Below are 26984 nucleotides of genomic sequence, written 5' to 3'. Positions count from 1 at the left end.
ATCCTTTTAGTTACATATAATGTTAGGGTTCATTTTTAAATAAATATATAAGCATGGAATATAATTTGCTCTAATTCAATAATATTTCCCCTTTCCCTTTCTTCTACTCTATTGATTTTCCTGCTATTTATAGTTTAAAAAAAAAAATTAGTGCCTTATAAATATACACGAAGGTAAGATTCACTGTAGTACATTCTGTACCTAGGAAAGTTAGGTCAGATCATTTCACTGTACTTCCCTCTTCGCATCCAGATGGCAAATATTTTAAGGCTTGTAGGCTATATGGTTTCTGTCACAACTACTCAACTCTGTAAAGCAGGCATACACAATATATGAACAAATGAACATGGTTATGTTCTAAAAAGACTCCCTTTACCAAAAAAAGATCAGGCTGGATTTGGTTCATGAACCATAGTTTGCTAATTCCTGGTCTACAAAATTCCTCATAGTCATTCTAAAATATTACATACTTGTAAAATTTAGAAAATATTTAAAAGCTTTATAATAAAACAAATTAAATGATTAAATGAGATGCCAAGAAATGATGTTACCTAAATTAAAATTTTAAGTGATTTTAAGGCAAAAATCAATCAACAAACTCTTCTACCAGTTGTTCTCAACATGTCACCCAGAGAAGCCTAGAAGCTGGGCGTAGTGGCACATGCCTGTAATCCCAGTGGCTCGGGAGGCTGAGGAAGGAGGATTAAGAGTTCAAAATCAGCCTCAGCAACAGCAAGGTGCTAAGTAACTTAGGAAGACCTAGTCTCTAAATAAAATAAAAAACAGGGCTGGGGATGTGGCTCAGTGGCCAAGTGCCCCTGAGTTCAATCCCTGATACCCCCCCAAAAAAGAACCCTAGGAAACATTTTCAGTGGGATCCATGAGATAAGAACTACTTTCATGTTGTAATACTAAAGAATTATTTGACTTTTTCACTCTCATTCTCTTACAAGTATACAGTTTTCTAGACACTACATGACATGTGATATTCCAACAGACTGAATGCAGAAGCAAATATGAGAATCTGTCTTCTATTAAGCCAGATAGTAAATAAAATACAAGGTAAAATATAACCACTCTTCTCAATAACCAATTTGGGTTTGAAAATTAGTTTTTCATAAAGAATATGTTATTTATATAACATATAACCTATTATTATTTTAAATGAATCAATATATTTTAAAATTAGATATCCTACATTAAAAAAAGATGAACTTAAAGCCCTCACCTCAAAGCAAACAACTTTTAGAAGAAAATACAAGAGAATATCTTTAAAATCTTAGTTTAGGCACAACTTCTTAGATATAAGACCAAAAGCACGGTCCAAAAAAAAAGACAGATTAAATGAATTTAATCAACATTTAAAACTTTGTACTTTAAAAGAACTTGTACCAAGAATTTACCTAGAATGCTTACAACTTAATAAGAAGGGGAAAAAAAAAAAAAACCCAATCGAAGAATGAGCAACAGGGGCCGGGGAGATAGCAGTCAGTAAAGTGCCTGCCTTGCAAGCACAAGGCCCTGGGTTCAATCCCTGGTACCGCAAAAAAAAAAAGGAATGAGCAACAGATCTAAGTGGATATTTCACCAAAGATGATATTCAAATTGCTAGTAAAGCATGTAAAATGGTGCTCAATGTCATTAATCATTAAGGAAATGCCATTTAAAACCATAAGAGATTCCACTTCATCACTAAGATTGTTATAATTTAGAAAAATAAAGGTAATACTAAGTATTGATAAGAATGTGGAAATTAAAGGAATGAAAACAAAATAATGGGAAATGCTGGCAGTTTCTCACAATCTTAAATATAAAATTACCATTAGATCCAGTAATTCTCCTTCTAAGTATCTACTCAGATTTGCAAACAATGATCACAGCAATATTATTCATAATCGTCCAAACTTGGAGATAACCTAAACGTGCATCAACTGGTAAATGAATTAAAAAAAAAAAAAAAAAAATCTCATGATGAATATAATGAAACATTCTCTTGTCATAAAAAGAAATAAACTACTATAGTAACATAAACATCATATACAAATCTGAAAAACATGGTAAGAAGCAAGACCTAAGAGGCCATAAACTACATAAAAGCATTTACATGAAATATCAAGGAAAAGGCAAATTTGTAGAAAGATTAATGGTTGGCTGGGGTTAGCAAAGGGGATTAACTATAAATGGGGTAAAGAGTCAAAATGCTTCAAAATGGATTTATGGTGATAGTTATACCACTTGGCAAAGTTATTCAAACAATTAGATTGCACATTTTAAATAGGTGAATTTAAAGACAAGTAAAATATATATCAATAAAGTCATCAAAAATCATTGCATCTAGTTAAAATTTTTTTTAATCTTGAATAAAGTTAATCCCAATAGATAAAATCCACACAGGGTGAGGGCTGTAGCTCTGTAACACAGAGCTTTCCTAGCACACATAAGACCCTTAGTTTGATGCTAGCCCCACAAAATAAATAAACAAAAGTTTCTTAATTTTTACAAACAAAAAGGGATCCTGAGACCAAATAATAAACCACTGTCTTATATTAGCACATTCGGAAACTTTAAAAAAGGATAAAAAGTTTTCATAACATAAAATTGAATTCAAAGTAAAAAAAACTATAAGAACTAGGAAAGCTTACATATTCAAAACTGCACTTAGAAGAAAAAAGAAAAATATTATATATAAGTCTAGCCTTGGAGTCATAAAATGTAGTGGTTTCTAGGGTCAACTATCAAGGTTTAGATATTGGCTCTAGGGCTTGTTAGTCTTATGATCTTGACCAGTTTCTTAACCTCTATGTGACTTAATTTCCTACTCTGAAAAATCAGGATAGCAATTATTCCTACCTCACAGAAGATTAAATAAGTTAATACTTGTACAGCACTTAGAAGAATCCCAAACAGATAGTAGTGCTCAATAAGCTTATTAGCTTTATTTTCCTACATAAATATTTAATATAAAGTAAGGAACATAGAAAACTGTGATATAAAACAGAAAATACTTATAGTTCTGCCAATATAATCTAATGGTATCTTTCTAAAGCACGAAAGACTACAGAATGGATATATAGCTATAGATATATACACACACACATACACACACACACACACACACACGGTGCAGTGTACTGGTAGACAAACAAGAATTCAAATACTGGATCTAATGTTTATTAGATGATTAACTTTGGAAAATTATTAAATCTCTGTATATAGCAGTCTCGCATGTATAAGATGTAGACAACAATAACATCAGCTTCTTGCACAACAAATGAGGGAATATTCAGTAAATGACTGGCTACATTTAAAAGAAAAAATTGAGCCAGGCACAGTAGCACATGCCTATAATCCCAGCGACTTGGGAAGCTGAGACAGGAAGATCACAAGTTCAAGGCCAGCCTTAGCAACTTAGTGAGACTCTGTCTCAAAACAAAAAATTAAAAGAGTTGGGTATGTGGCTTATGAGTAAAAAGCCTCTGAGTTCAATCCGCAGTACCAAAACATAACAAAAGGAAAAAATGTTATAAATAAAAAGGATAGGAAAAAAAAATAAACACAATTTTAGGCATATTTGGGTAATGAGACTATAGTTATTTTCTACTCTTTTTTCTGTTCTCTTGATTTTACAAATACTTGAAGGACATACTGCTTCACAATAGAAAAGAACATATGCTTTAAATTTTTTAAATGTGAACAAATCTAAAGTCAGCTAAAGAAAACTTACAGTTGAAGTACTGATAATTTAATCTTACAGAAGAATCCTGAAGAATTACATAACACATGAGAAAACTAAAGAGCGATAATGATTTTAAAAGTTCTAACAAACCAGAGAACATGATTTTTGGAATTAAGATTATATCCTAGGCTGGGCATAGGGGCACATGCCTATATCTCAGTTACTAGGGAGCCTGAGGCAGAAGGATCACAGTTCAAGGTCAATCATGGCAACTTAGAACATGTCTCAAAATAAATTTTTTTTAAAAGGCTGGAGGAAGGAAGGACTGTATAGAGGGAAAAAAGGGGTGGGAGGGGTGGGGGGGAAGGAAAAAAATAACAGAATGAATCAAACAACATTACCCTATGTAAATTTATGATTACACAAATGGTATGCCTTTACTCCATGTACAAACAGAGAAACAACATGTATCCCATTTGTTTACAATTAAAAAAACTAAAATTTAAAAAAAAAAAAAAAAAAAAAGGCTGGGGATGTAACTCAATGGTAGGACATCCCTGAATTCAATCATCAGTACCACAAAATAAAATAGGAAAAAAACAAGATATAATCCAGTGCTGGGGGTGTGGCACACACCTGTAATCCCAGCATGGCAGGAGGACAAGGCAGGAGGATCCCAAGTTCAAAGCCAGCCTGAACAACGTAGTAAGGCCCTAAGCAAATCAGAGAGACCCTGTCTCAATTTTTAAAATAAATAAAATAAAGGGCTGGGATGTAGTTCAGTCGTTAACAAAAAGATTATGATCCTAGCTGGGAGTAGTGGTACACTCCTATAACCCCAGGTACTTGGGAGACCGAGGCAGGAAGATAGCAATTTCAAGGCCAACCAGGGAAACACAGCAAAAGCCCACCCTGCTCCCACCAAATTATGATCTTGTACACCTAAAAGCATAACATTTTGTATTACAAGTGAACTTACACACCAACTAGCTAAGTGATTGACCAAATTCAAACTGGTCCACATATTAGTGACAGAACACCAAGGTGAAAAAATATTTTGACTTTCAGTGAATCTTATGAAACAAAGTTATTCCAAAAATATTCTCCTCTTCCTGATAAGAATTGTAACTGGAAATAAAGATAACCAGCTAGACACTCTATGGCTTTTTAAGCAAATAAAGATTTCTTCAGAGTTCCCCTTAGATCTAGCCATTAACTGAAATATGCTGAGGATTTTTGATAAAATGTAGGCATTTGATAAAACTACACTCCTACTAACTTAAAAATCTTTTATATTTTTGCTTACAATGTACACTAAAAAAAAAAAGCAATTTAATGTATTTGAAAACATTCTATAATCCAGTTTGATCCTTTAATTAGAATACAGAATAAACATTAATATGGGATGTTTTGAGGAGAAAATTAATCAGTTTCACTCAAGTTATCAGGAAAAATAAGAGAAACAAAGCTAACCTAGAGTTCGGCATGCCAGGAGTGGCAAAGCATGCCTACAGTCCCAGATACTGAGGAGTTGAGGTAGGAGGATCACTAAATCATAGGAGTTTAAGACCAGCTTGGGCAACACAGTGAAACCTCTCCAAAAAAAAAAAAAAGTTCAGCTAAACCTACCCCCAAAATTGCTTTACTATAAGAGACTGACATCTGGAAATCCTGGAATTCTTTATCGAAGGAAAATGTTTAAGAAGAAAATAATACTATCCTTACATGGTTTGGCATTCATCAGCCTAAACTGAGAAATAAATTAAATGACTTCTAGGTCCCTTACAGCTTCATTTATTTTCAAACATACTCAAGCAAAGCAAACTTGGGTTGTGTAACCCAAGAATAATGACAGTAGAAAAGTAAGAAAATTAGTACTAGGAACCACGTTTCTATAGAAAAGATTTCATAAAGCCTTAACTCCTATTTTTAGTATTAATTGAAATCAAAGATAAACAACAAACATTAATGAGAAACTAGAACAAAGGAGCAAATATTCAAAGAACAAATGAGAAATAAGTTTTTAATACAAAACTTATTTATCTAATCATAAATAACTTTAAAAAATCATAAATAATACACTCTATCCAAAAGAAAAAAGAAATACTATCAACCTAATGGATTCAAATTTACCTTTATCTTCGTGTGTACATCAAAGATATCTGGGATGCTACCAAAAATAGTCTTAATCTCTTCTGGTGCAAGAATAGGCCCACCACGCTGTCCTTCCTCTTCCAAGGGTACCTGAAATAACTGAATGAAGAAAGGTCTAGTTTAAACAGATGGGAGGAAAAGGAACAAAAGATATCATATAGATGGTGGTAAGGAGGGATAAGATAGTGATATGAAAGAAAAATAATGATAATAAATACTCTCCCTGAATTTGAGACATTTTTCTCATAACATTTCTATTCACTCACTTTTATACTTATGTGTGTGTGTGTGTGTGTGTGTGTGTGTGTGTATACACCCTTGTCAGGAAATGTTATCTTACATGAGAAATTCGTAAAAGTTTATCACGGTTTTATAAAATGAAATTTAAATTGATAAGAATAATTTCTACTACTTTATTCAATATAAAGAAAAAAACAATAACCAATTATTTCCAGACATATATTTAATATAAGAATTAAATGTTTTAGAAATTGTAGTATAAAAACTTGATCTAGGGAAAAACTGAATTTGATGCTGGAAGATCTATTTGTGTCATGTTGTTGGTTGTATCAATTCAAAAATACAAAAGGAAAAACTCTCCAGAAAGAAATAAACGTATTTGGAGAGGCTGAGGATACAAGGGCAGACATGTACATATACACACATACACAAACACATCTTATCTATATATACTAGTAATATACAAGCTGCAAACAAAATTTAAAAGCAGTAACATTTGTAACAAAAATTAACATACTTAATTAAATATTACAAGACACAAACAATTCTAAAAACTTCAGAAAGTTGATGAAAGGAATCAAAGAAGAGTTAAATAAATAAAGACAAAGAGTCAAAGATTCAAAGACTCAACCCAGTAAAAATGTCAATCCTCCTACAAATTGATCTATGAATTTTAACACAATGCCAATTAGGAACATTTTGTAGATACAGAAAACATAATCCTAAAAATTTCTTTGTAAATGCAAAGAAACTTCTTATTACAAAGTTATGCTATTCAAGACTGTGTGGTAATGGTGAAAGGAAAAACATTTGGGGAAAAAAAACATAGATCAATGGAATAGAATTAAGGTCAGGAAAAGAAAAAAAACACCCTATACAAATATGGCCTAGTAATTTTTGGGAAAGGTGCAAAACAATTCAATGGAAGGAAAGGAGAATAATCATTAACGGTATTAGAACACCATTTGACATAGTCATAAATGAACATCGGCCTAAATAATCTTTTATTTATTTATTTATTTATTTATTTTTATTTATTTATTTTTTTTTTGCGGTGCTGGGGATCGAACCCAGGGACTTGTGCTTGTAATGCAAGCACTCTACCAACTGAGCTATCTCCCCAGCCCCCAAATAATCTTACACAAAAATTATCTCAAAATGGTTCAGAGCCCCAAAAACTATGAGACATTTAGAAAAGAACAAAGAAAAAATATTCATGATTTAGGTTAAAGTAGAGTTCTTAGACATTAGCTCAAAAGCATGATCTATAAATGAAAAAACTCATAAACTAGACACATAAATTTAATAAAAATGTAAAACTTTCTCAGCAAAAAGACATTTAACAAAATGAAAAGACATGCTATGGACTATGAATATTTGCAAATCACATAACTGACAAAAGAATAAAATTCAAAATACATAAAGAATTCTAAAAATTCAGGAAGGAAGCAGTCCAATTTAAAAATAGGCAAAAAAAAATAGTGAATAGTTTTACAAAAATAGATATAGATGTCAAGTATAAGAATAAATGTTCAAGATCATTACTCATTATGGAAATGAAAACTAATGCCCCAATGAGATACCACCACATACCTAATAAAATGCTAAAATAAAAAAATACTGATACTGGCCAGGTACACTGGCACACTCCTATAATCCCATGTACTTAGTTGAGAGGCTGAGGCAGAAGGATTACAAGTTGAAGGCCAGTCTTGGCAACATAGCTAGACCCTGTCTCAAAATAAAAAAGAGCTAGTGATATAGCTCAGTGTAAACTGTCCCTGTGTTTAATCCCCAGCAAAGGGGTGGGGAAGGGAGATGGGCAGACACAGAGACAGGAACTGATCCTTGAAAGCACTGTTAAGGATGTAAGTATTGGAACTATCATATATTGCTGTATAAATGCAAAACTATATGGCATCTCTGAAAAAAATTTATCTGTTTCTTAAAAATGTTAAACATTTCTTACCAAATGATCCAACAACCCCATTCCTGGGTATCTTCCCAAGAGAAATGAAAACTTATGTTCATATAAAACTGTACACAAATGTTGATAAAAGCTCTACTCATAATTGCCAAACAACACAAATGTCCTTTAATGAATCAAAAGATAAAATCATATATCCCTACATTGGAACACTACTCAGTAAGAGATAAAATCCTCTATCCCTAAAATGAAACAGTACTCAGCAATGAAAAGGATCAAATTGTTGGTAAGTACAAGCTGATGACTGTCCAAAGTTGAAAGAAGCCAATATCAGGCTGCAAATTAGTATGACCACTCTGGAAAACAGTATGGATTTCCAAAAAACTAGGAACAGTACAACCATATGACCCAGCTATCCCACTCCTTGTTACTTATCCAAAAGATCTAAAATAAGTATACTCTAGCAATACAGTCACTTTAATGTTTATAGCAGCACAATTCACAACAGCCAAATTATGGGAATCACCCAGATGCCTGTCGATAAATGAATGAATTAATAAAATGTGGTACAGATACACAATGGAGTTCTATTCAGCCATAAAGAAGAATGAAATAATGGTATTTACCAGCAAATGGATGGAAATGGAGAAAACCATATTTCATGAAACAAGCCAGACTCAGAAAATCAAGAGTCAAATGTTTTCTTTCATATGTGGAAGCTAGAGAAAGATTTAAGTTGGTAAGGGGATCTGATATCATAAAGACATGGGGAAGATGAGTGAAGGAAGCAGAGGAAGGAGAACAAGAGTGAGGAAGGAAGGGAAAGAAAAATGGAATGAAATTAACAAAATTTTGTTATATTCATATATAAAGGCATCAAAGGGAATATCACCTTTATGTATATGTAGAAGAAATGAAGATTCATAAAATAGAGGAGGGAGAATAAGGGGAGGGAAGGGGAGGAAAAGTGGAGTGTGGAAATTGGAATTGAAATCAAATTCCTGGCATGTACAATTTTGTAAAAATGAACTCAAATATTACGTAAATTATAGTGTTCTTATAAAAAAAAATTTTAAAGCAGCAGCAGCCAGGGCTGGGGTTGTAGCTCAGTGGTAATAGAGCACTTGCCTAGCACACATGAGGCACTGGGTTTAATCTTTGGCACCACATAAAAATAAATAAAATAAAGGTATTGTGTCCATACAACTGAAAAACAGTCTCATTAGGTGGTATGCCATACAGATTCCATTTATATGATGTTCTCAAAAAAGATAAAAATTGCAGTGATGGAGAAAAGATTGGCTGGGTGAGGGACAAGGATGTGACTTATAAAGGAACAGCATCAAGGAGCTTTGGGTGAAAGAAAATGTTATGTAATCTAATTGTGGTTACACGAATCTCCATGTGTTAAAATTCATAGAACTGTACATCCCCCCCAAAAAACTAAAAATTTAAAAGGTTAATTGTTCTTTCAAAGCAAGCACAACAATAATAATGTAATTTTGGGCTCTTAACATATATAGAAGTAAAATGAATGACCACAACAACACACAAAAACACAGAAGGGACTGAGTAGAAGTAAAGCAGACACACACACACAGAAAAAAAAAAAGTACACTACAAACAGTAAGGAACTAATGGAAGGTTAAGAGTTATTACTATTTTTTAAAAAAGAAACGTATGAAGTCAGTTATCCATAAATTGAAGATATAAAATCAGTAATTTAAGCTTCCTCTAGACAGTGAAGATAAACTGAATCCAAAATAAACAGAAGAAATAAAAATTAGAGGAGAAATCAATGAAATTGAAGATAAGAACTCAGAAAAGAAAAAAAAAAAAAAATCAAAAAAACTTGAAGGTGGTTCTTTGAAAAGATCGATAAGATCAATAATTCTCTAGCCAGAGTAACTAAGAAAAGAAGAGTAGACACAAATTACTAATATTAGAAAATATCTATTTAGGTCCTTTGCCTATTTATTGACTGGGTATTATTTTTTTATGTTAAGTTTTTTGAGTTCTTTGTATATCCTGGATATAAACACCCGATCTGAGGAGACACCCTATCTAAAGAGTAGGTGGCAAAGATTTTCTCCCATTCTGGAGGCTCTCTCTTCATGCTCTTGATTGTTTCCTTTGCTGTGAAGAAGCTTTTTAATGATTTTTGGTTTCACTTCTTGCACTTTAGGAGTATTGTTAAGGAAGTCAGTTCCTTAGCCAACACTTGGAGTGCTGGTTCTACATTTTCTTCTAGCAGGTACAGGGTTTCTGGTCTAATTCCTAGTTCACTGATCCACTTTGAGTTGAGTTTTGTGCAGGGTGAGATAGGGCTAAATTTCATTCTACTACATATGCATTTCCAGTTTTCTCAGCACCACTTGTTAAAAAGGCTATCTTTTGTCCAACGTATGTTTTGGCACCTATCAAGTATGAGATAACTGTATTTATGTGGGTTTGTCTCTGTGTCTTCTATTCCATTAGTTCATGCCTGTTTCGGTGCCAATACTATGCTTTTTTTTTTTTTTAATTTATTTTTATTGTAAACAAATGGGATACATGTTGTTTCTGTTTGTACATGGAATAACAGCATACCATTTGCGTAATCATACAATTACATGGGGTAACGATGTGTGATTCATTCTGTTATTGTTTCCTTCACCCCCACCTCTCCCACCCCTCTTTTCCCTCTATACAGTCCCTCCTTCCTCCATTCTTGCCCCCCTCCCACGCCCCATTATGTGTTATCATCCGCTTATCAGTCAGATCATTGGTCCTTTGTTTTTTTGAGATTGGCTTATCTCACTTAGCATGATGTTCTCCAATTTCATCCATTTGCCTGCAAATGCCATAATTTTATTATTCTTTATAGCTGACTAATATTCCATTGTGTGTGTGTGTGTGTGTGTATATATATATATATATATATATATATATATATATATCACAGTTTCTTTATTCATTCATCAATTGAAGGACATCTAGGGTTGGTTCCACAGTCTGGTTGTGAATTGAGCAGCTAGGAACATTGATGTGGCTGTATCTCTGTAGTGTGCTGATTTTAAGTCCTTTGGGTATAGGCCCGAAGAGTGGGACAGCTGGGTCAAATGGTGGTTCCATTCCAAGTTTTCTAAGGAATCTCCACACTGCTTTCCAGAGTGGCTGCACTAATTTGCAACCCCACCAGCAATGTATGAGTGTACCTTTTTCCCCACATCCTCTCCAACACCTATTGTTGCTTGTGTTCTTGATAATTGCCATTCTAATTGGGGTGAGATGGAATCTTAGGGTAGTTTTGATTTGCATTTCTCTTATTACTAAAGATGGTGAACATTTTTTCATATGTTTGTTGATTGCTTGTAGATCTTCTTCTGTGAAGCATCTGTTCATATCCTTAGCCCATTTGTTGATTGGGTTATTTGTAGAGTTTTTTTGAGTTCTTTATAGATTCTGGAGATTAGTGCTCTATCTGAAGTATGAGTGACAAAGATATTCTCCCACTCTGTAGGCTCTCTCTTCACATTGCTGATAGTTTCCTTTGCTGAGAGAAAGCTTTTTAGTTTGACACTATCCCAGTTGTTGATTCTTGCTTTTATTTCTTGTGCTATGGGAGTCCTGTTAGGGAAGTCTGATCCTAAGCCAACAAGTTGAAGATTTGGACCTACTTTTTCTTCTATAAGATGCAGGGTCTCTGGTCTGATTTCAAGATCCTTGATCCATTTTGAGTTGATTTTTTGTGCAGGGTGAGAGATAGGAGTTTAGTTTCATTCTGTTGCACGTGGATTTCCAGTTTTCCCAGCACCATTTGTTGAAGACACTATCTTTTCTCCATTGCATATTTTTGGCACCTTTGTCTAGTATGAGAAAATTGTATTTATTTGGGTTTGTGTCCGTGTCCTCTATTCTGTACCACTGATCTACCTGTCTATTTTGGTGCCAATACCATGCCGTTTTTGTTACTATTGCTTTGTAATAGAGTTGAAGAGCTGGTATTGTGATACCCCCTATTTCATTCTTCCTGCTAAGGATTGCTTTAGCTATTCTGGGTTTCTTATTCTTCCAGAAAATTTCGTGATTGCTTGCTCTATTTCTGTAAGGTACATCATTGGGATTTTAATTGGAATTGCATTGAATCTGTATAGCACTTTTGGTAGTACGGTCATTTTGACAATATTAATTCTGCCTATCCAAGAACATGGGAGATCTTTCCATCTTCTAAGGTCTTCCTCAATTTCTTTCTTCAATGTTTTGTAGTTTTCATTGTAGAGATCTTTTATCTCTTTAGTTAGATTGATTCCCAAGTATTTTATTTCTTTTGAGGCTATTGCAAATGGAGTTGTTTTCCTCATTTCCCTTTCAGCTGTTTTGTCGCTTGCATATAAAAATGCTTTAGATTTATGCGTATTGATTTTATAGCCTGCTACTTTGCTGAATTCATTGATGAGGTCTAGAAGTTTTCTGGAGGAGTTTTTTGGATCCTCTAAATATAGAATTATGTCATCAGCAAATAGTGACAGCTTAAGTTCCTCTTTTCCTATTCGTATCCCTTTAATTTCTTTAGTCTGCCTGATTGCTCTGGCTAGAGTGTCGAGGACAATGTTGATTAGTGTGGTGAAAGAGGACATCCCTATCTTTTTTCCTGTTTTTAAAAGGACACTGAGATTTCATCTCACTCCAGTCAGAATGGCAATTACCACAAACACAAATAACAAGAAATGTTGGCAAATGTGTGGGGAAAAGGGTACACTCATACATTGTGGTGGGATGGCAAATTGGTATGACCACTATGAAAAGCAGTACAGAAATCCCTCAGAAAACTTGGAATGGAACCACTATTTGACCCAGTTATCCCACTCCTTGGTATACATTCAGAGGAATTAAAATCAGCACACTACAGTGACACAGCCACATCAATGTTTGTAGCAACCCAATGCACAATAGCTAAGCTATGGAGCCAACTTAGGTGACCTTCAACAGATGAATGGATAAAGAAAACGTGCTATATACACAATGGAAAATTATTTAACCATAAAGAATGACTTTAAGACACTTGCCAGTAAATGGATGGATCTGGAGACTATCATGCTAAGTGAAATAAGCTAGTCCCCAGAAGCCAAAAGTTTAATATTTTCTTTGATACATAGAATTTAATTCACAATAAAGTGGGGGAGGGATTAAAATAAAGAATAGAAATTGAGTGAAGTAGACAAAGGGAAGGGAGGAGGGATGGTAAAAGGAAAGACAATGGAAGGAAGCTGACATAACTTTCGTTTATACATATATGAATACACCACAGTGAATCTTACCATCAAGTACATCCACAAGAAATTAATTAAAAAAATAAAAAACTAGGGTAAATGGCAGAAAGATTAGTAGACTAGAGGAAAGGGATGATTTTGACTTTATGATGGTATGAAAGTGACATGCATTTAGTAGAAATCATATTCTGAATTTTAAATTTGTTATTTTCCTAGGCTAGAAATATACACTATAGTGTATTGTGTTGCTAAGCTACGATGTCTGGTAGGTTAGGTGATTTAAATGTATTTTTAATGTAACCATACTTTGAAGGTAGGGTTCACCCTACAAACAGAAACGGGAAGGTGTGTGGGGGATGTGTGATTTAGAGATAGTAGACTATAGCAGAATTTTAGGAATTCTTAAAAAAACAGTAACAAATTTGTTACTATTTGTGTGCTGCGGTAGAAACAAGGACCTCTGCATGCTAAGCATGTACTCTACACTGAACTATACATTCAGTCCCCTAAAACAGTAATAATCCTCCCTTGTTTTTCTTATGCGTATATTATTTTATTATACACACGATTGATTCTTGACTTACAATGCAAACCTATAAACTCCAAAATACACATCCACACCCACATACACATAATCAAGCTTTTCATTTCTACGAGCGGGGTGAATCGTACCTACAAAAACCAAATTAAAATGTTGAAGAAAGAAAAACCAAATGTATCAGTAAGCTCACAAGAAACTGAGGTGCCTTCAAAAGTTAAAATCTAAGTGAAAACAGAAAGTTAAGTACTACAGCCAACTTTTGCCCTCAAGGACATTTGCCTAATCTGATGAAAGTAAAGTTTCACCTACAAAAGCTGTAGTAGGCACAGAAGACTAACACAAAACCTACTTTCCAATGTACCACCAAATTCCAGTAAAGATGAAAATTGCACAGCCTATGGCTCAGCAATTCCAGGCTTTTTATCCAGAATGTTTTCAAGGAGACATGTTTACATATGAATATTCACAATAGCACTGCTAATAATAATTAAAAGAAACAGAAACAAGAAGCCTAAAACTTAAAATAACCCATATGTCCATTATAACAACAGAATTAAATAAATGAGTATAATCACAAAGGAAAAGAATGAATTGTGCTGAGTAATGATGTATATGCCTATAATCCCAGCAATTTGGGAGGCACAAGAATCACCAAGTTCAAGGCCAGCCTCAGCAACTTAAGGAGACTCTCAAAAACTTAGAGAGACCCTATCTCAAAATGAAAAATATAAAGTAAAAAAGAACTGAAGAACTAGGGCTGTAGCTCAGTGGCAAAGTGCTTGCCTAGCACATGTGAGGCACTGGATTCCATCCTCAGCAGCACCACATAAAAATTATAAATTAACAAAGTTAGAGTTAAAAAAAAAAAAAAAAAAAAAAGACTAGACACATAGTTCAGTAGTAAAGCACCCCTGGATTTAATCCCCAGTACTGAAAAATAAAAAGAATTACAGCTACATGCATTGACAAAGATGAATTTCAAGAACACTTCTATTTGTTAAAAAAAAAAAAAAGTAATTTCCTTTAAAGATATAAAAATGATCATAAAACTTGTATTCTTACACATATATGATAGGTCCACAAGGAATCTATAAGCACAAAATTTCAGATAATGATTGTCTCTGATCAGAGAGAAAGGAATCGGATGGGAGAAAAACACAATATAGAGGTTTCAGAGATACTTGCAATAATTTATAAGCATTCCTCCTTCTAGACATCATTTCATTCAAAGTACTAAAAATATTCAGATAACCAAAATACATTACTTTTCATTAAAATCTCTCAGTAGTCTTAAGATATGCTGAACTATCCTAAAACAGCTCTACAGTGTTTGCTTTAATCCCCCATATAAATTAGGTAGATAGCCAGGCATGTTGGTACATGCCCATAATCCTTGACTTGCATGGCTGAGACAGGAGGATCACAAGTTTGAGGTCAGCCTCAGAAATTTAGTGAGACCCTGTCTTGAAATAAAAATTAAAAAGGGTTGGGAATATAGTTCTGTGTTAAGAGTACCCCTGGGTTCAATCCCCAGTACCAAAAAATTAAAATAGTTAAAAACTATTGATTCTACCTTTCCAAATATTTCTGAAACATATCCTCTTCATTTTTACTGACTCTATCCTAAGAAGTTCAGCATCTCAAAAATCTCTCATGAAGACAGTTAAAATAGTCTCCAAACTGGTCTCTATCACCTCAGTCTATTCTCTTCAAAATCTTCTTCAACATGAACCAAGTTATCTTTCTGAAATGTAAGTCAGATGACATTATTATTCCCCTTTACATTATAAATTTTCCTACAGCTTGTGGATGAACACACTATTCAAAGATCGTCTCAAATCTGACAAAGACCATCTTATCTCAATTTTTTCTGTATCCATGAGCTACCCTGCCTTGAATGATAAATCTTTTCCATCATCTGGGCTGTTTACCCAATCTCAAACTGACTTCCTACCCATACTGTTTGCATGTACCAATCATAATTGTAGTTTAATATTTACTTTAATTGTTACCTTCTTTATGTTGCTTTTCTGATGTAATTCAAGACTATCACCTTCCCTAAGCTGGAAGAGTAGTAAAACTCTCATCCTACAAATCTAATAGCAAAACTAAACCTCCCTTATGATATTTATAATCTTTATGATATTCATAACCTTCTACATGGTAACAATTAGGTTCTATCTTGTCTTTCATTCTAACTTCCTTTAAAAGAGAAATCCTCTTTAACACCTGGTGCAATAGGTTATGTAGTCAACCAAGGATTATATAGATTTTCTGGATATTAATTTAGTTTGAATAGCTATGCTGAAACTAATTTATTCCAAATATAATTCCACAAAAGAAAACACTCCTAAAACAAAGTTTAGAGAGAATATCATCATGAATTTAGGTTTAAATAAAACCTTAGATGAGTTTATACTAAGCAAAGTAGTATGAAACTTGTGTCCAGTCTAATAATTTCACGGGATTTTTAAAAAGGAGTCTTAGTGAATTTATTTAATTGATAGGAAAATTAGAATTCTGAAATTTCAGTGCCTTTACCACGGCCTGAAAGGATTTACATTTCAAGGTAATAATGGCTACCAAATTATGTGAATAGTATATGCTAAAGAAATTTTCTATAACTCAACCACATTTTGTTTCACTATAAATACTTACACTATACACTATAAATACAAGAAGCTCATCTATGATGATTCCCTTGAGAAAGAAGAGCAAAGCTGACTTAAGAATAAAAAGTTTAAACAGAAAAAGGCCTCATAAAACCTTAACTAAATACTACTAAACAAAAAACAAACTTCTCTATGATCAAGAAGAGAGTTTTCATTTTTTATTCATGCATTTTACCAAAGGTACAAGCAACTAAAGGCCATCAGATTAGATCTGAAGGAGTCAGGGGTTTTTCCTCATTTTTTCATGGGTGCATTACAATTGTACATTAATAGTGGAATCTGTTATCACATATTCATAGATGCACACAGTAAAATAATACAATTTGGTCAATACTATTCCCCAGTATTTCCCCTTTCCCTTCTCTCCTCCCCATCCCTGGTCCCTTTCCTCTATTTCACTGATCTCCCTTTGATTTTCATGAGATCCTCCCCACTGTTTTTTTCCTTTTTCCTCTATAACTTCCACGAGAGAAAACATATGACCTTCTGAGTTTGATTATTTCATTAACATAATGTTCTCAAGTTCCATCCATTTTCCTGCAAATGACATAATCTCATGTTTCTTATGGCTGAACTGTGCATATACATACCACGTTTTCTTTATCCATTCATCTGCTGATGGACACCTAAGTTGGTTCCACAGTTTGGCTATTGTGAACTGTGCTGCTATAAACATGGGTATGCACGCATCAATGCACATATGCTGGCTTTTATTTCTTAGGATAAATACTGAAAAATGATATAACTAGGTCATGTGGTGGTTCCATTCCATACTTATTTCCATAGTGGTTGTGCTAATTTACAATCCCACCAACAATGTAAAAGTTTGCCTTCAAACAGAAACATGTATCCCATTTGTTTACAAGAAAAATAAATTAAAAAAAAAAAGATTATTTTGAAGATGACAGTTAACAAAAGTAAATTTCTTATCATACAATCTGGTATCTGTCAATAAATAGTGTTTAGTATTATTTATTTAAAAAAAAAAAAACCTTTTTCCCTTTCAATTTGGTTCAATATTCATGGTGGTTTGTAAATCTCGTGCATTCCGTAACACCTGAGACTGTCCTCTAACTTGTGATCCTCCTGCATCAGCCTCCCAAATTGTTGGGGTTACAGGTATGCACCACTGTGCCCAGCTATGAATGTGTTCATTTCTAGCCCCCAAACCTTATATATACTGTTCATCCCTTGATTTCCTTGCTATTCTGCCTAGGGGGCAACCACCTTGGTATGTAAATCAATGCAATAAACAATTCTTACTCTTAAAAAAAAAAAAGTTTGCCTTAAGGAAACAAATTCTGTTAAAAACTAAATTCAAATCAAAAAAATCCCTATTATTGTCTACTCAATAAGTCTGGTGGCCTTAACTTCATTTTCTTGACAGTATGTAAAATTATCTCCTTTGCTGCCTAAAACAAATTTATTACTTGTCTTTTTTCACTACCAGTGATTGAACCCAGGGATGCTCAATTACTGAACCATATCCCCAACCCTTTTTATTTTTTATTTAGAGATAGGGTCTCACTAAGTTGCTTAGGGCTCACTAAGTTGCTGAGGCTGGTAGTAAACTTGTGATCTTCCTGCTTCAGATTCCCAAGTCACTGGGATTACAGGCATATGCCACCATGCCCCACTATTATTCCTTTTCTTTACAGTTGCTAAAATGATGTTCTATTATTATGTCTTTCAGAGCACTGAATGTCAGTTTATAATAATATCTTCTTTAATCTTATTCTATAAGGATTCATTAAATTTTTTTTTTCAGAAATAATTTCATAGTACATTTTAATATTAGTAAGCAGGGCTGGGGATACAGCTCAGTGGTAGAGCTCTTACCTACCATGTGCAAGGGCCTGAGTTCAGTCCCCAGTGCCAGGAAAAAAATAAATAAAATAAAAATACACACACACACACACACACACACACACACATACACAAGCACATATGTAAGCAACAAGTTCACCTTTACTTAAGAATAACTACTGCATATTTCATGTGTCACATGAAATGATTACTAAGAAAATTACTTATATTAATATTATTATGATTCATTGCTACTGTTTAGACAATATTTTTCACATATATATTAAATAAAGCAATAATTTAAATCACATATGTTCAAAAAAAAATTTGCACCATTTCCAAATATAAATGCAGTGTCTTGACAATGTGGAAGATATGTCAAAGTTGTCAGAATCACAATGGAGTCCCTTGTGTCAATTCTAACCAAAGGAAACTAAATAAAGCCAGGAGGTTAAAAAGGAAGGGTTCTTGGGCATAATTGCATGATAGTAAAAAATCAAAAGATGGCCAAAAACAAAAATTTCCAAGAGGTCACCACAATGTTATACAAAAAGTATTTCACAAGGACATTTGACCAGCAACTATTTGTTCAAACTTGAACTGACTACTCTCATTAACCATCAGGAACAAGCATTATTATTTCAAAATATTTCACATAATCCTCTGCATTTTTCATCTTTAAAACCTTTCCCTTGCCTTGGGCTAGGGATATAGCTCAGTTGGTAGAGTGCTTGCCTTGCATGCACAAGACCCTGGGTTCAATCCCCAGCACCACACACAAAAAAAATTTGCCTTGCCTCAACCTCTTTGAATACTACAACCTACATATTCCCAAAAATACACTGTTATTCCCAAATAAATATCATTATTCTTTGGAGTATCTCTCTTGTTTTAGTTGACAACCAAAACCTACATAGTTCCAAATCAACATTATCCTCTCTAAGACCACCAACTAAGGTTCTGGGTCTTTCTTTAAGGTCATTACTAAAAATGGTACAGTTTCTGGACGAGTAATGACATCCCCTAGTAGCAGTTTTATCACACATTTTCATTTTTAATATCTGTGTTCAAATTATATGCACATATAATTTTTGTAAGAAACAGTATTTTTAACAAAAAACAAAACACAAAAATATAAAAGTAAGAAAATACTCTTCTAGATTATGTAGCACTAGGAACACTGGCAATCATTTTACAACCAAACTCATACTTACTTGAATAATTGTTGCCAAAATATTTACATAATTACTTTCAGTTTGATAGAGCTCTTTTGCAACTTGCCACCTGGCTGACTGCTTTGAAGGAATGGGAGTGGAATTTTTAGAAGACTTACAAGACTTCGGTGTTTCTGAAAGTTACAAAAGAAGAAAGATTTAATGGAAGCCAGATCTAAGTACCAAACATTTTGTGGATTTAACCAAAAGGGGAGAAGGTGCTGCTTTTATTAATATACCAACACCATATATATTTTCATTAAAGTAAAATTTCGTCATAAGGCCAGAAAAATATAATGGTAAAATATATCACTCATTCCAACTTGACAGACATTCTACTAATAAATGGCATATACTCTTCCAAAAATGTCAAGGTCATTAAATACAAAGAAAACCAAGAACCTGTTCCAGATTAGAGAAAACTAAAGACACTAAACTTTGATACTGCATTAGATCCTAAATCAACAAAATGAACTGTAATGTTTTGTATTGCTTAAAAGAACAGATATTAGTGGGATAGGATGTAAGGGAGATCTGGATGTGACATCTGTCACCCCAGTTATCGCAAGTGTTAATGTGGCTGATCTGACTGGCTAGGCGAGTATTCCCTTCCTCCCTCACTGCTCCACAGGTATCCCTCTGGAAGTTGCACACTCAGTCAAAGAGGACAACCTTCCCAATAGAGGAGGACCCATCTTGAGTCAAAGGTATAGGAGTAGCTGTGCTCTCCTGCTGGAACCTCCAAACAAAGCTCTCAAAATATTAGTGGGACAACTTCAGAAATTTGAGTCTATAGTGTAGTTCATGGTATCAAAGTTAATTTTCTCATTACAATAATTATAATGTGGTCATTTAAGAAATAACCCCCATATTTTGGGAACAGGCATGAATCTAGAGAGAGCTAAAAGCACATCATATCTAAAACTTACTCTCAAAATATGAAAATACTCTTCTAATATTTTTTCATCCGTGTCAATAAAAAAAAAGTGTGTGTGTGTGTGTGTGTGTGTGTGTGTGTAAGTAGGAAGAGATTTTGACCAAATGAAAGTTAAAGCAAATACGGCAAAAAAATTCCACTTGGAAATTCTGTTTAGAAGGCATAAGAATCTTCATAGAGTTAAAATAATAAAATAAAATGGGAAGCAACATATAAAAATGCTTATGGTTGAAAAAGGAGGCATGCCAGGCACAGTAGCATAGGCCTGTAATCCCTGCTACTAGGAAGACTGAAGGTAGGAGGAGCACAAGATTGAGGCCAGCCCCAGCAACTTAGTAAAATTCTGTCTCAAAATAAAAAATAAAAAGGACTGGGGATATAGATCTATGGTAGAGCCCCCTGTGTTCAGTCTCTAGTGAAACTAAAAAATTAAAGTGAAAGGAGATTCCTCAGAAAACTTGAAATGGAACCACCATTCGACCTAGCTATCCCATCCCTGGTTTATACCTAAAGGACTTAAAATCAGCATATTACAATGACGCAGCCATATCGATGTTTATAGCAGCTCAACTCATAATAGCTAAACTATGGAACCAACCTAGGTACCCTTCAACAGATGAAGGATAAAGAAAATGTGATACATATATGCCTGATGAAATATTACTTAGCCTTAAAGAAGAATGAAATCATGGCATTTGCCGGTAAATATCATGCTAAGCAAAATAAACCAATCCCCAAAAAACAAAGGCCAAATGTTTTCTCTGATATGCAGATGCTAATTCACAATAAGGGGGGACCAGGGAAGAATAGTTACTTTAGATTAGGTGGAGGGAGGGGAGGGGGTTTGGGGGTGGGAAGGATGCACAATGAATCAAACATTACTACCCTATGTACATACATAGCTATATGACCAGTGGGATTCTACATCATGTACAACCAGAAGAATGAGTATAATGAGAATTATACTCCATCTATGTATGATGTATCAAAGTGCATTCTACTGTCACATATAACTAATTAGAACAAATAGAGATAATGAAATAAAAAAATAAATTAAATTGGCTGGGGAATGTACCTTAGTGGTAGAAGGCTTTCCTAGGATGCATAAGGCCCTAGGTTCAATCCCCAGTATGGCAAAAAAAAAAAGAAAAAAGAAAAAGAAAAAAATATTGTTATTGTTATGATCACACAATAGTGTAAAACTTCTTATGAAGGAAGCACTCAAAAAAAAAAACAAAAATAGAAAAAAAATTAATTAAAAATTCTTTGGGATGGCCAGATGTTAAGGCGCATGCCTATAATCCCAGAAACTCAGGAAGCTAAAGCAGAGGATCACAAGTTCAAAGCCAGCCTCAGCAATTTAGAAAGGCACTAGGCAACTTAGCAAGATGCTATCTCAAAATTTTAAAATATATATAAAAAAGAGCTGGGGATAGGGTTCAGTGGTTAAGTGCCCAAGTTCAATTCCCAATTTATAAAAAAAAAAAAAAAAAAGTCCCCCAGAAGCTAACATGTGAGATAATACAAGGTTCATAGGAGAAATGATTGGGTTGTTAGTCTTAATCCAATCAGTGAATTAATTTGATAACCAAGTGGTAACTGAAGTATTAGGGTGTGGCTGAAGGAGGTGAGAACTGGGGCATGGTTTGGGGGTATATATATATTTGTATCTGGCAGGTGGAGTCTCTCTGCTTCCTTATCATAATGTGAGTTGCTTCCCTCTGCCACACTTCTGCCATGATGTTCAGCCTCACCTAGAGCCCTGAGGAATGGAGCTGGCCTTCTATGGACTAAGACTTCTAAAACCGTGAGCCCTCAAATAAACTTTTCCTCTATAATTGTGCTAGTCAGATCCTTTTAGTCACAGCAGCAAAAAAGCTGACTAAAACAGTTAGTTCAAAGTATCTCAGTATAAAACATCCAGTTCAAGAGAGTGGAGGGAAGATGTATTTGTATATTTTATAGGTATTTGATGAAAGAAAAATGAAAAAAAAATTCACACAAGATTAAAACATATTTTCTCAAAATGTTTAGGATACTTCAATATTATATAGAAAATCTCCTAATGGCAAGTGTTTTGATTAGAACAGGAATATGTAACATAAAAGAATATGTGACATGAAGAAAACAAGATAATGTCCAGCATATCAATTTTACTCAATAACGAATATTTTTAAACATTTTTATATGAAAACAAATCATGTGTGTGACAGAACTCTGAAAGCTTTTCAAAGATAATAGACTTCAAAGAAATTTCCCACTTTCCTTACATTACTTCAGGCTACAATGACCAAACACATAAGCCTCTGCCATTACAGGATACTTCAAGGGGTGGGGAAATGGAGACGCACTGATCTAATTTAATCATATGGTGTCCAGGCAGAGATCCACAAACTGAGTACCTAGTATATTAGTGTGGTTGTCGTGCCTGTTTCCTTTTTTTGTAAATTGGTTCTTTTTAATATACATGATAGTAGAATCCATTTTGACATAATTATAAAAGCATGGAATATATTTTGTTTTAATTCAGTCCCCAGACCCAGAACTTCTCCTTCCCCACCCCTCCTCCTAGCCCCCGGCTCCCTTCCTGCTATTGATCTTTCTGCCACTTACCCACAGTTATTTCTTTTTAAATTAATTTCTTTAATGGTTCATTTTCTTCTCCTGTCTCCTAAACTGTATATTTCAGTATAGTCTGTTATGATCAGCACTCACCACTCCATGCCCTTGTCCATTATGATTACAGCTATATATCTAATCATAATCCTCCTCCCAAGCAACAGGTACAACATTTCCAAATGCCTGCTAGACATTTCTACCTTAATATAACCTGGATTTCTTTAAAACTGCATGATAGTCCTAAAAAATATAAACATCCTATTTATGCCAAAGCAATGTTTCTTTCATTTAAATCAATACTTCACTTTCATCTCCCCTGTTCCCTTCTTATTACTCCTAACAGTATTCTCCCAGGGCTTCACACTTTTCAAGCACCACCTACCCTGATTCAGTGTCCTGTCTCATGACCCAAGTCATCACAGTAGATTACTTCATGGGTGGATATTTCCCAACTGCCTTCCAACTTTCTCAGAACAACCTACTACAAATTATTCAACTATTCTACTGCTCAAAAGGCAGTAGAATTCCTTGTTGGGCCAGGTGCAATGGTGCACACCTGTAATCCCTGCATCTCATAGGGCTGAGGCAGGAGGATAGCAAGTTGGAGGTCAGCCTGAGCAACTTGGCCAGACCCCCAGCAAATTCGACAGAACTTGTCTCCAAAAAAAAAAAGTAGCTCAATGGTAAAGTATTTCTTGGTTCAATCTTTGGTACCCCCCCCAAAAAAAAATCTACAATACAAAGCAATTTCAAATTATACTACAGAGCTGTAGTAACTAAAGCTGTATGGTACTGACATAAAAACAGACATAGACCAATGGAACAGAAGACAGAGACAGACCCACAGTATTCTGATCCTTGATAAAGGCACCAAAAACATACATTGGAAAAAAGACAAATTTTTTTCATGAATGGTACTGGGAAAACTGGAAATCCATATGTAGAAGAATGAAACTAGATCCCTCTTCCTCTCATCTAGCACAAAAGTCAACTCAACTCAGGAAATAGACCAGAAACTTTACTACTGCTAGAAGAAAACATAGGATCAACATTCCAACACACAGGTGCAGGCAACAGCCTCCTCAATAGGACCTACAGAGCTCAGAAAATAATACAAAGACTTAATAAATAACATGGCATCAAATAAAAAAGGTTCTGCTCAGCAAAGAAAATAACAGCATGGAGAGGGAACCTCTAGAATGGGAGAAAATATTTACCAGCTACTTCTGACAGGATTAATATTCAGAGTATATTAAGTCAAGTCTTAACACCAGAAAAACTCAATCAATAAATAAGCAAATGAACTAAACTTATACTTTCTTTTCTTTTTAAATTGGGGATTGAACTCAAGGGTATTACCACTGAGTTAAACTCCTAGTCCATTTCATTTTTTATTTTGAGATAGGGTCTCACTAAATTGCCAAGGCTGGCCTCGAATTTGTAACCCTCCTGCCTCAGTCTCCCAAGTTTCTGGGATTACAGGCATTTACCATTTTCCAGCTCTAAACAGATATTTTTTAAAAGAATACAAATGGCAAATAAATGAAAAAATGTCCAACACCTTTAGCAATCAGGGAAATGCAAATCAAAACTACACTGAAATTTCACCTCGTTCCTGTTTGAATGGCAGTTATCAAAAATAAAAATAATAATAAATATTGGAGAGAATGTAGGGGGAAAGGAACACTTACATACTGTTGGTGGGTAAATAATATAACCACTATGGAAATCAATATGGAGGTTCCTCAAAAGACTAGGAATGGGGGGCTGGGGTTGTAGCTCAGTGGTAAAGTGCTTCCCTTGTGCATGTGAGGCCCTGGGTTCAATCCTCAGCACCTCATAAATAAATAAAATAAAGGTGCTGTGTCCATCTACAACTATTAAAACAAACAAACAAAAAGACTAGGAATAGAACTACCATATGACTCAGTTATACCATTCTTTGGCATTATTCCAAAAGGACTAAAATCAACATAGTATAGCATACCCATGCTATAGTATAGTATTGCATAGTATACCCATGCTTACAGCAGTACTATTCACAATAGCCAAGTTATGAAACCAGCCTAGGTATCAGTCAGCAGATGAATGGATAAAGAAAATCTGGTATATGTACATAATGGAGTTTTAGTCATACGTAAAGAACAACAAAATTATGTCATTCACAGGAAAATCAATGGAGCTTGAGAGCATTATGTTAAGTGAAATAAGCCAAACTCAGAAAATCAGGGTTGTATGTGTTTCTCTCACACGTGGAAGGTAGAAGGGAAAAAAGGAAAAAAAGTGGAGATAATCTCATGAAAATAGAAGGGAGACCAGTAGAACAGAAAAAGGGGATGAGAGTAGAGAGCAGGGAAAGGAAATGGGATATACTGGAAAATAAAATTAATCAAAATTATGTTATGTGCATGTACAAATATGTAACAACGAATCCCACACATAATGCAGCAATAAAAAAATTCTTTAAATAAAAGAATTTGCCTTTTAAGTAGCTCTGTCACTCACTAGTTGTGGCAAGTTACTTAATTTCTCTTCAGTTTAGTCATCTGTAAAATAGGGATAATAAAACCTATTTAAATACACAAAATGCATAAAGCACTTAGCATGTAGTATGCACTCATCCACTGGAAGCATTTTATGCTTAACTTTTCATTTGTCTTTTCTCCTCAATTACAGCAAAAGTAATTAAAGGCAAATTCTTTTGTATTCACTGTAGTAGGAAATTACAGTTTTAACAATTATTTCATTCCCCTAAATTTTTTTAAATGTGAATTACCACTGGGCACAGTGGCACACACCTATAATCCCAGGAGCTCAGGAGGCTCATGAGTTGAAAGCCAGCCTCAGCAACAGCAAGGCACTAAGTAACTCAGTGAGATCCTGTCTCTAAATAAAATACAAAATAGAGCTGGGATGTGACTCAGTGGTCAAGTGCTCCTGATATCAATCCCCAGCACAATCAATCAATTATTATTATTATTATTATTATTATTATTAAAAATGTGAATTACCTCCATAGTTAATGCTAGACTCTGGTGTGTTGGAAATATCTAGGAGTGACCCTATAGAAAGGGAATGTTCAGCTGATGGACGCTTTCGTGGTGGAAAAGGTGACAAGTCTGTCTCTCTTGAAAGCTGAGCAAGAGTCTCTTTTAAACGACGTCTTTTGCGATTGCTATTTGGGGTACTTAGAGAAAGCAGTGAAACTGATTTCTTGAGTTCAGGAGTATTGGCCTAAAATCAGAAGCACAAAAGCTCAATTTTACTTCCATGGTTCTTTACTGAGACAGGAACAAAAGAAAAATGTATTTATGAGTCTGACAAAATCCGGATTTTACACAATAATTTTGTAATCCCACACTCTACTAGGCAATTTAGAAGCTACATAAAACATAATGGTCAAGAGAGCATAGTAATTGTCTAACCCCAGCAACCTCGTTTTTTTTCTTCATAGCACTATAACCATTATATACTCATCTGTTAGCCTGTTTACCATCTACTTCTTCATTAGACCATAAACTCCACAAGGGCAAAGACCACTCATATTCTGTTCACTGTATCCCAAATATTAAGTACTGTGCCTGGACATAGTACTTTTCAATATTTGTTGAATAACACTTGATTTTAAGAGTTCTGTATTTAAATCTAAAGCATACTTTTAAAACTTTATGTTAGGAACTTTACACTAAGAACAAGAATCTAAAGAGCAAAATATGGTACCAATTTAGATTTTATAGAGAAACAATAATCCATACCTCATCTTTAATATTTTGATCAAAATTATTAAATTCTAAACTGAAGTAAATCTCTCATAGTCTGTTGTAGTTTTGGTGAATGACATTACTTTTCATCAAGATCCAGCACAAAGGGTGGATTTTCCTTGTCTATATACTACAATTAAAGTCATCTTTTTAAATGACATCTCTTCCCTTAATAATCTTCAATG

At 34.2% G+C, this 26984-nt stretch overlaps 1 protein-coding gene across 1 annotated transcript in view; it reads right to left on the bottom strand.

Annotated features, from left to right (window-relative positions):
• The window catches only part of Ect2 (epithelial cell transforming 2), a 72676-nt gene that overhangs the window by 32990 nt on the left and 12702 nt on the right, over positions 1-26984 (bottom strand). Inside the window, 3 exon segments of the mRNA XM_047564116.1 lie at positions 5810-5929; positions 19483-19616; positions 26050-26272. Of these exon segments, the coding sequence (XP_047420072.1) occupies positions 5810-5929; positions 19483-19616; positions 26050-26272 (477 nt within the window).

This window comes from Sciurus carolinensis, chromosome 9, assembly GCF_902686445.1.
Source record: "Sciurus carolinensis chromosome 9, mSciCar1.2, whole genome shotgun sequence".
Classification (NCBI taxonomy): Eukaryota; Metazoa; Chordata; class Mammalia; order Rodentia; family Sciuridae; genus Sciurus; species Sciurus carolinensis.
The sequence above is the reverse complement of the archived record's forward strand: the minus strand, read 5'-3'. Positions and strand labels throughout refer to the sequence as shown.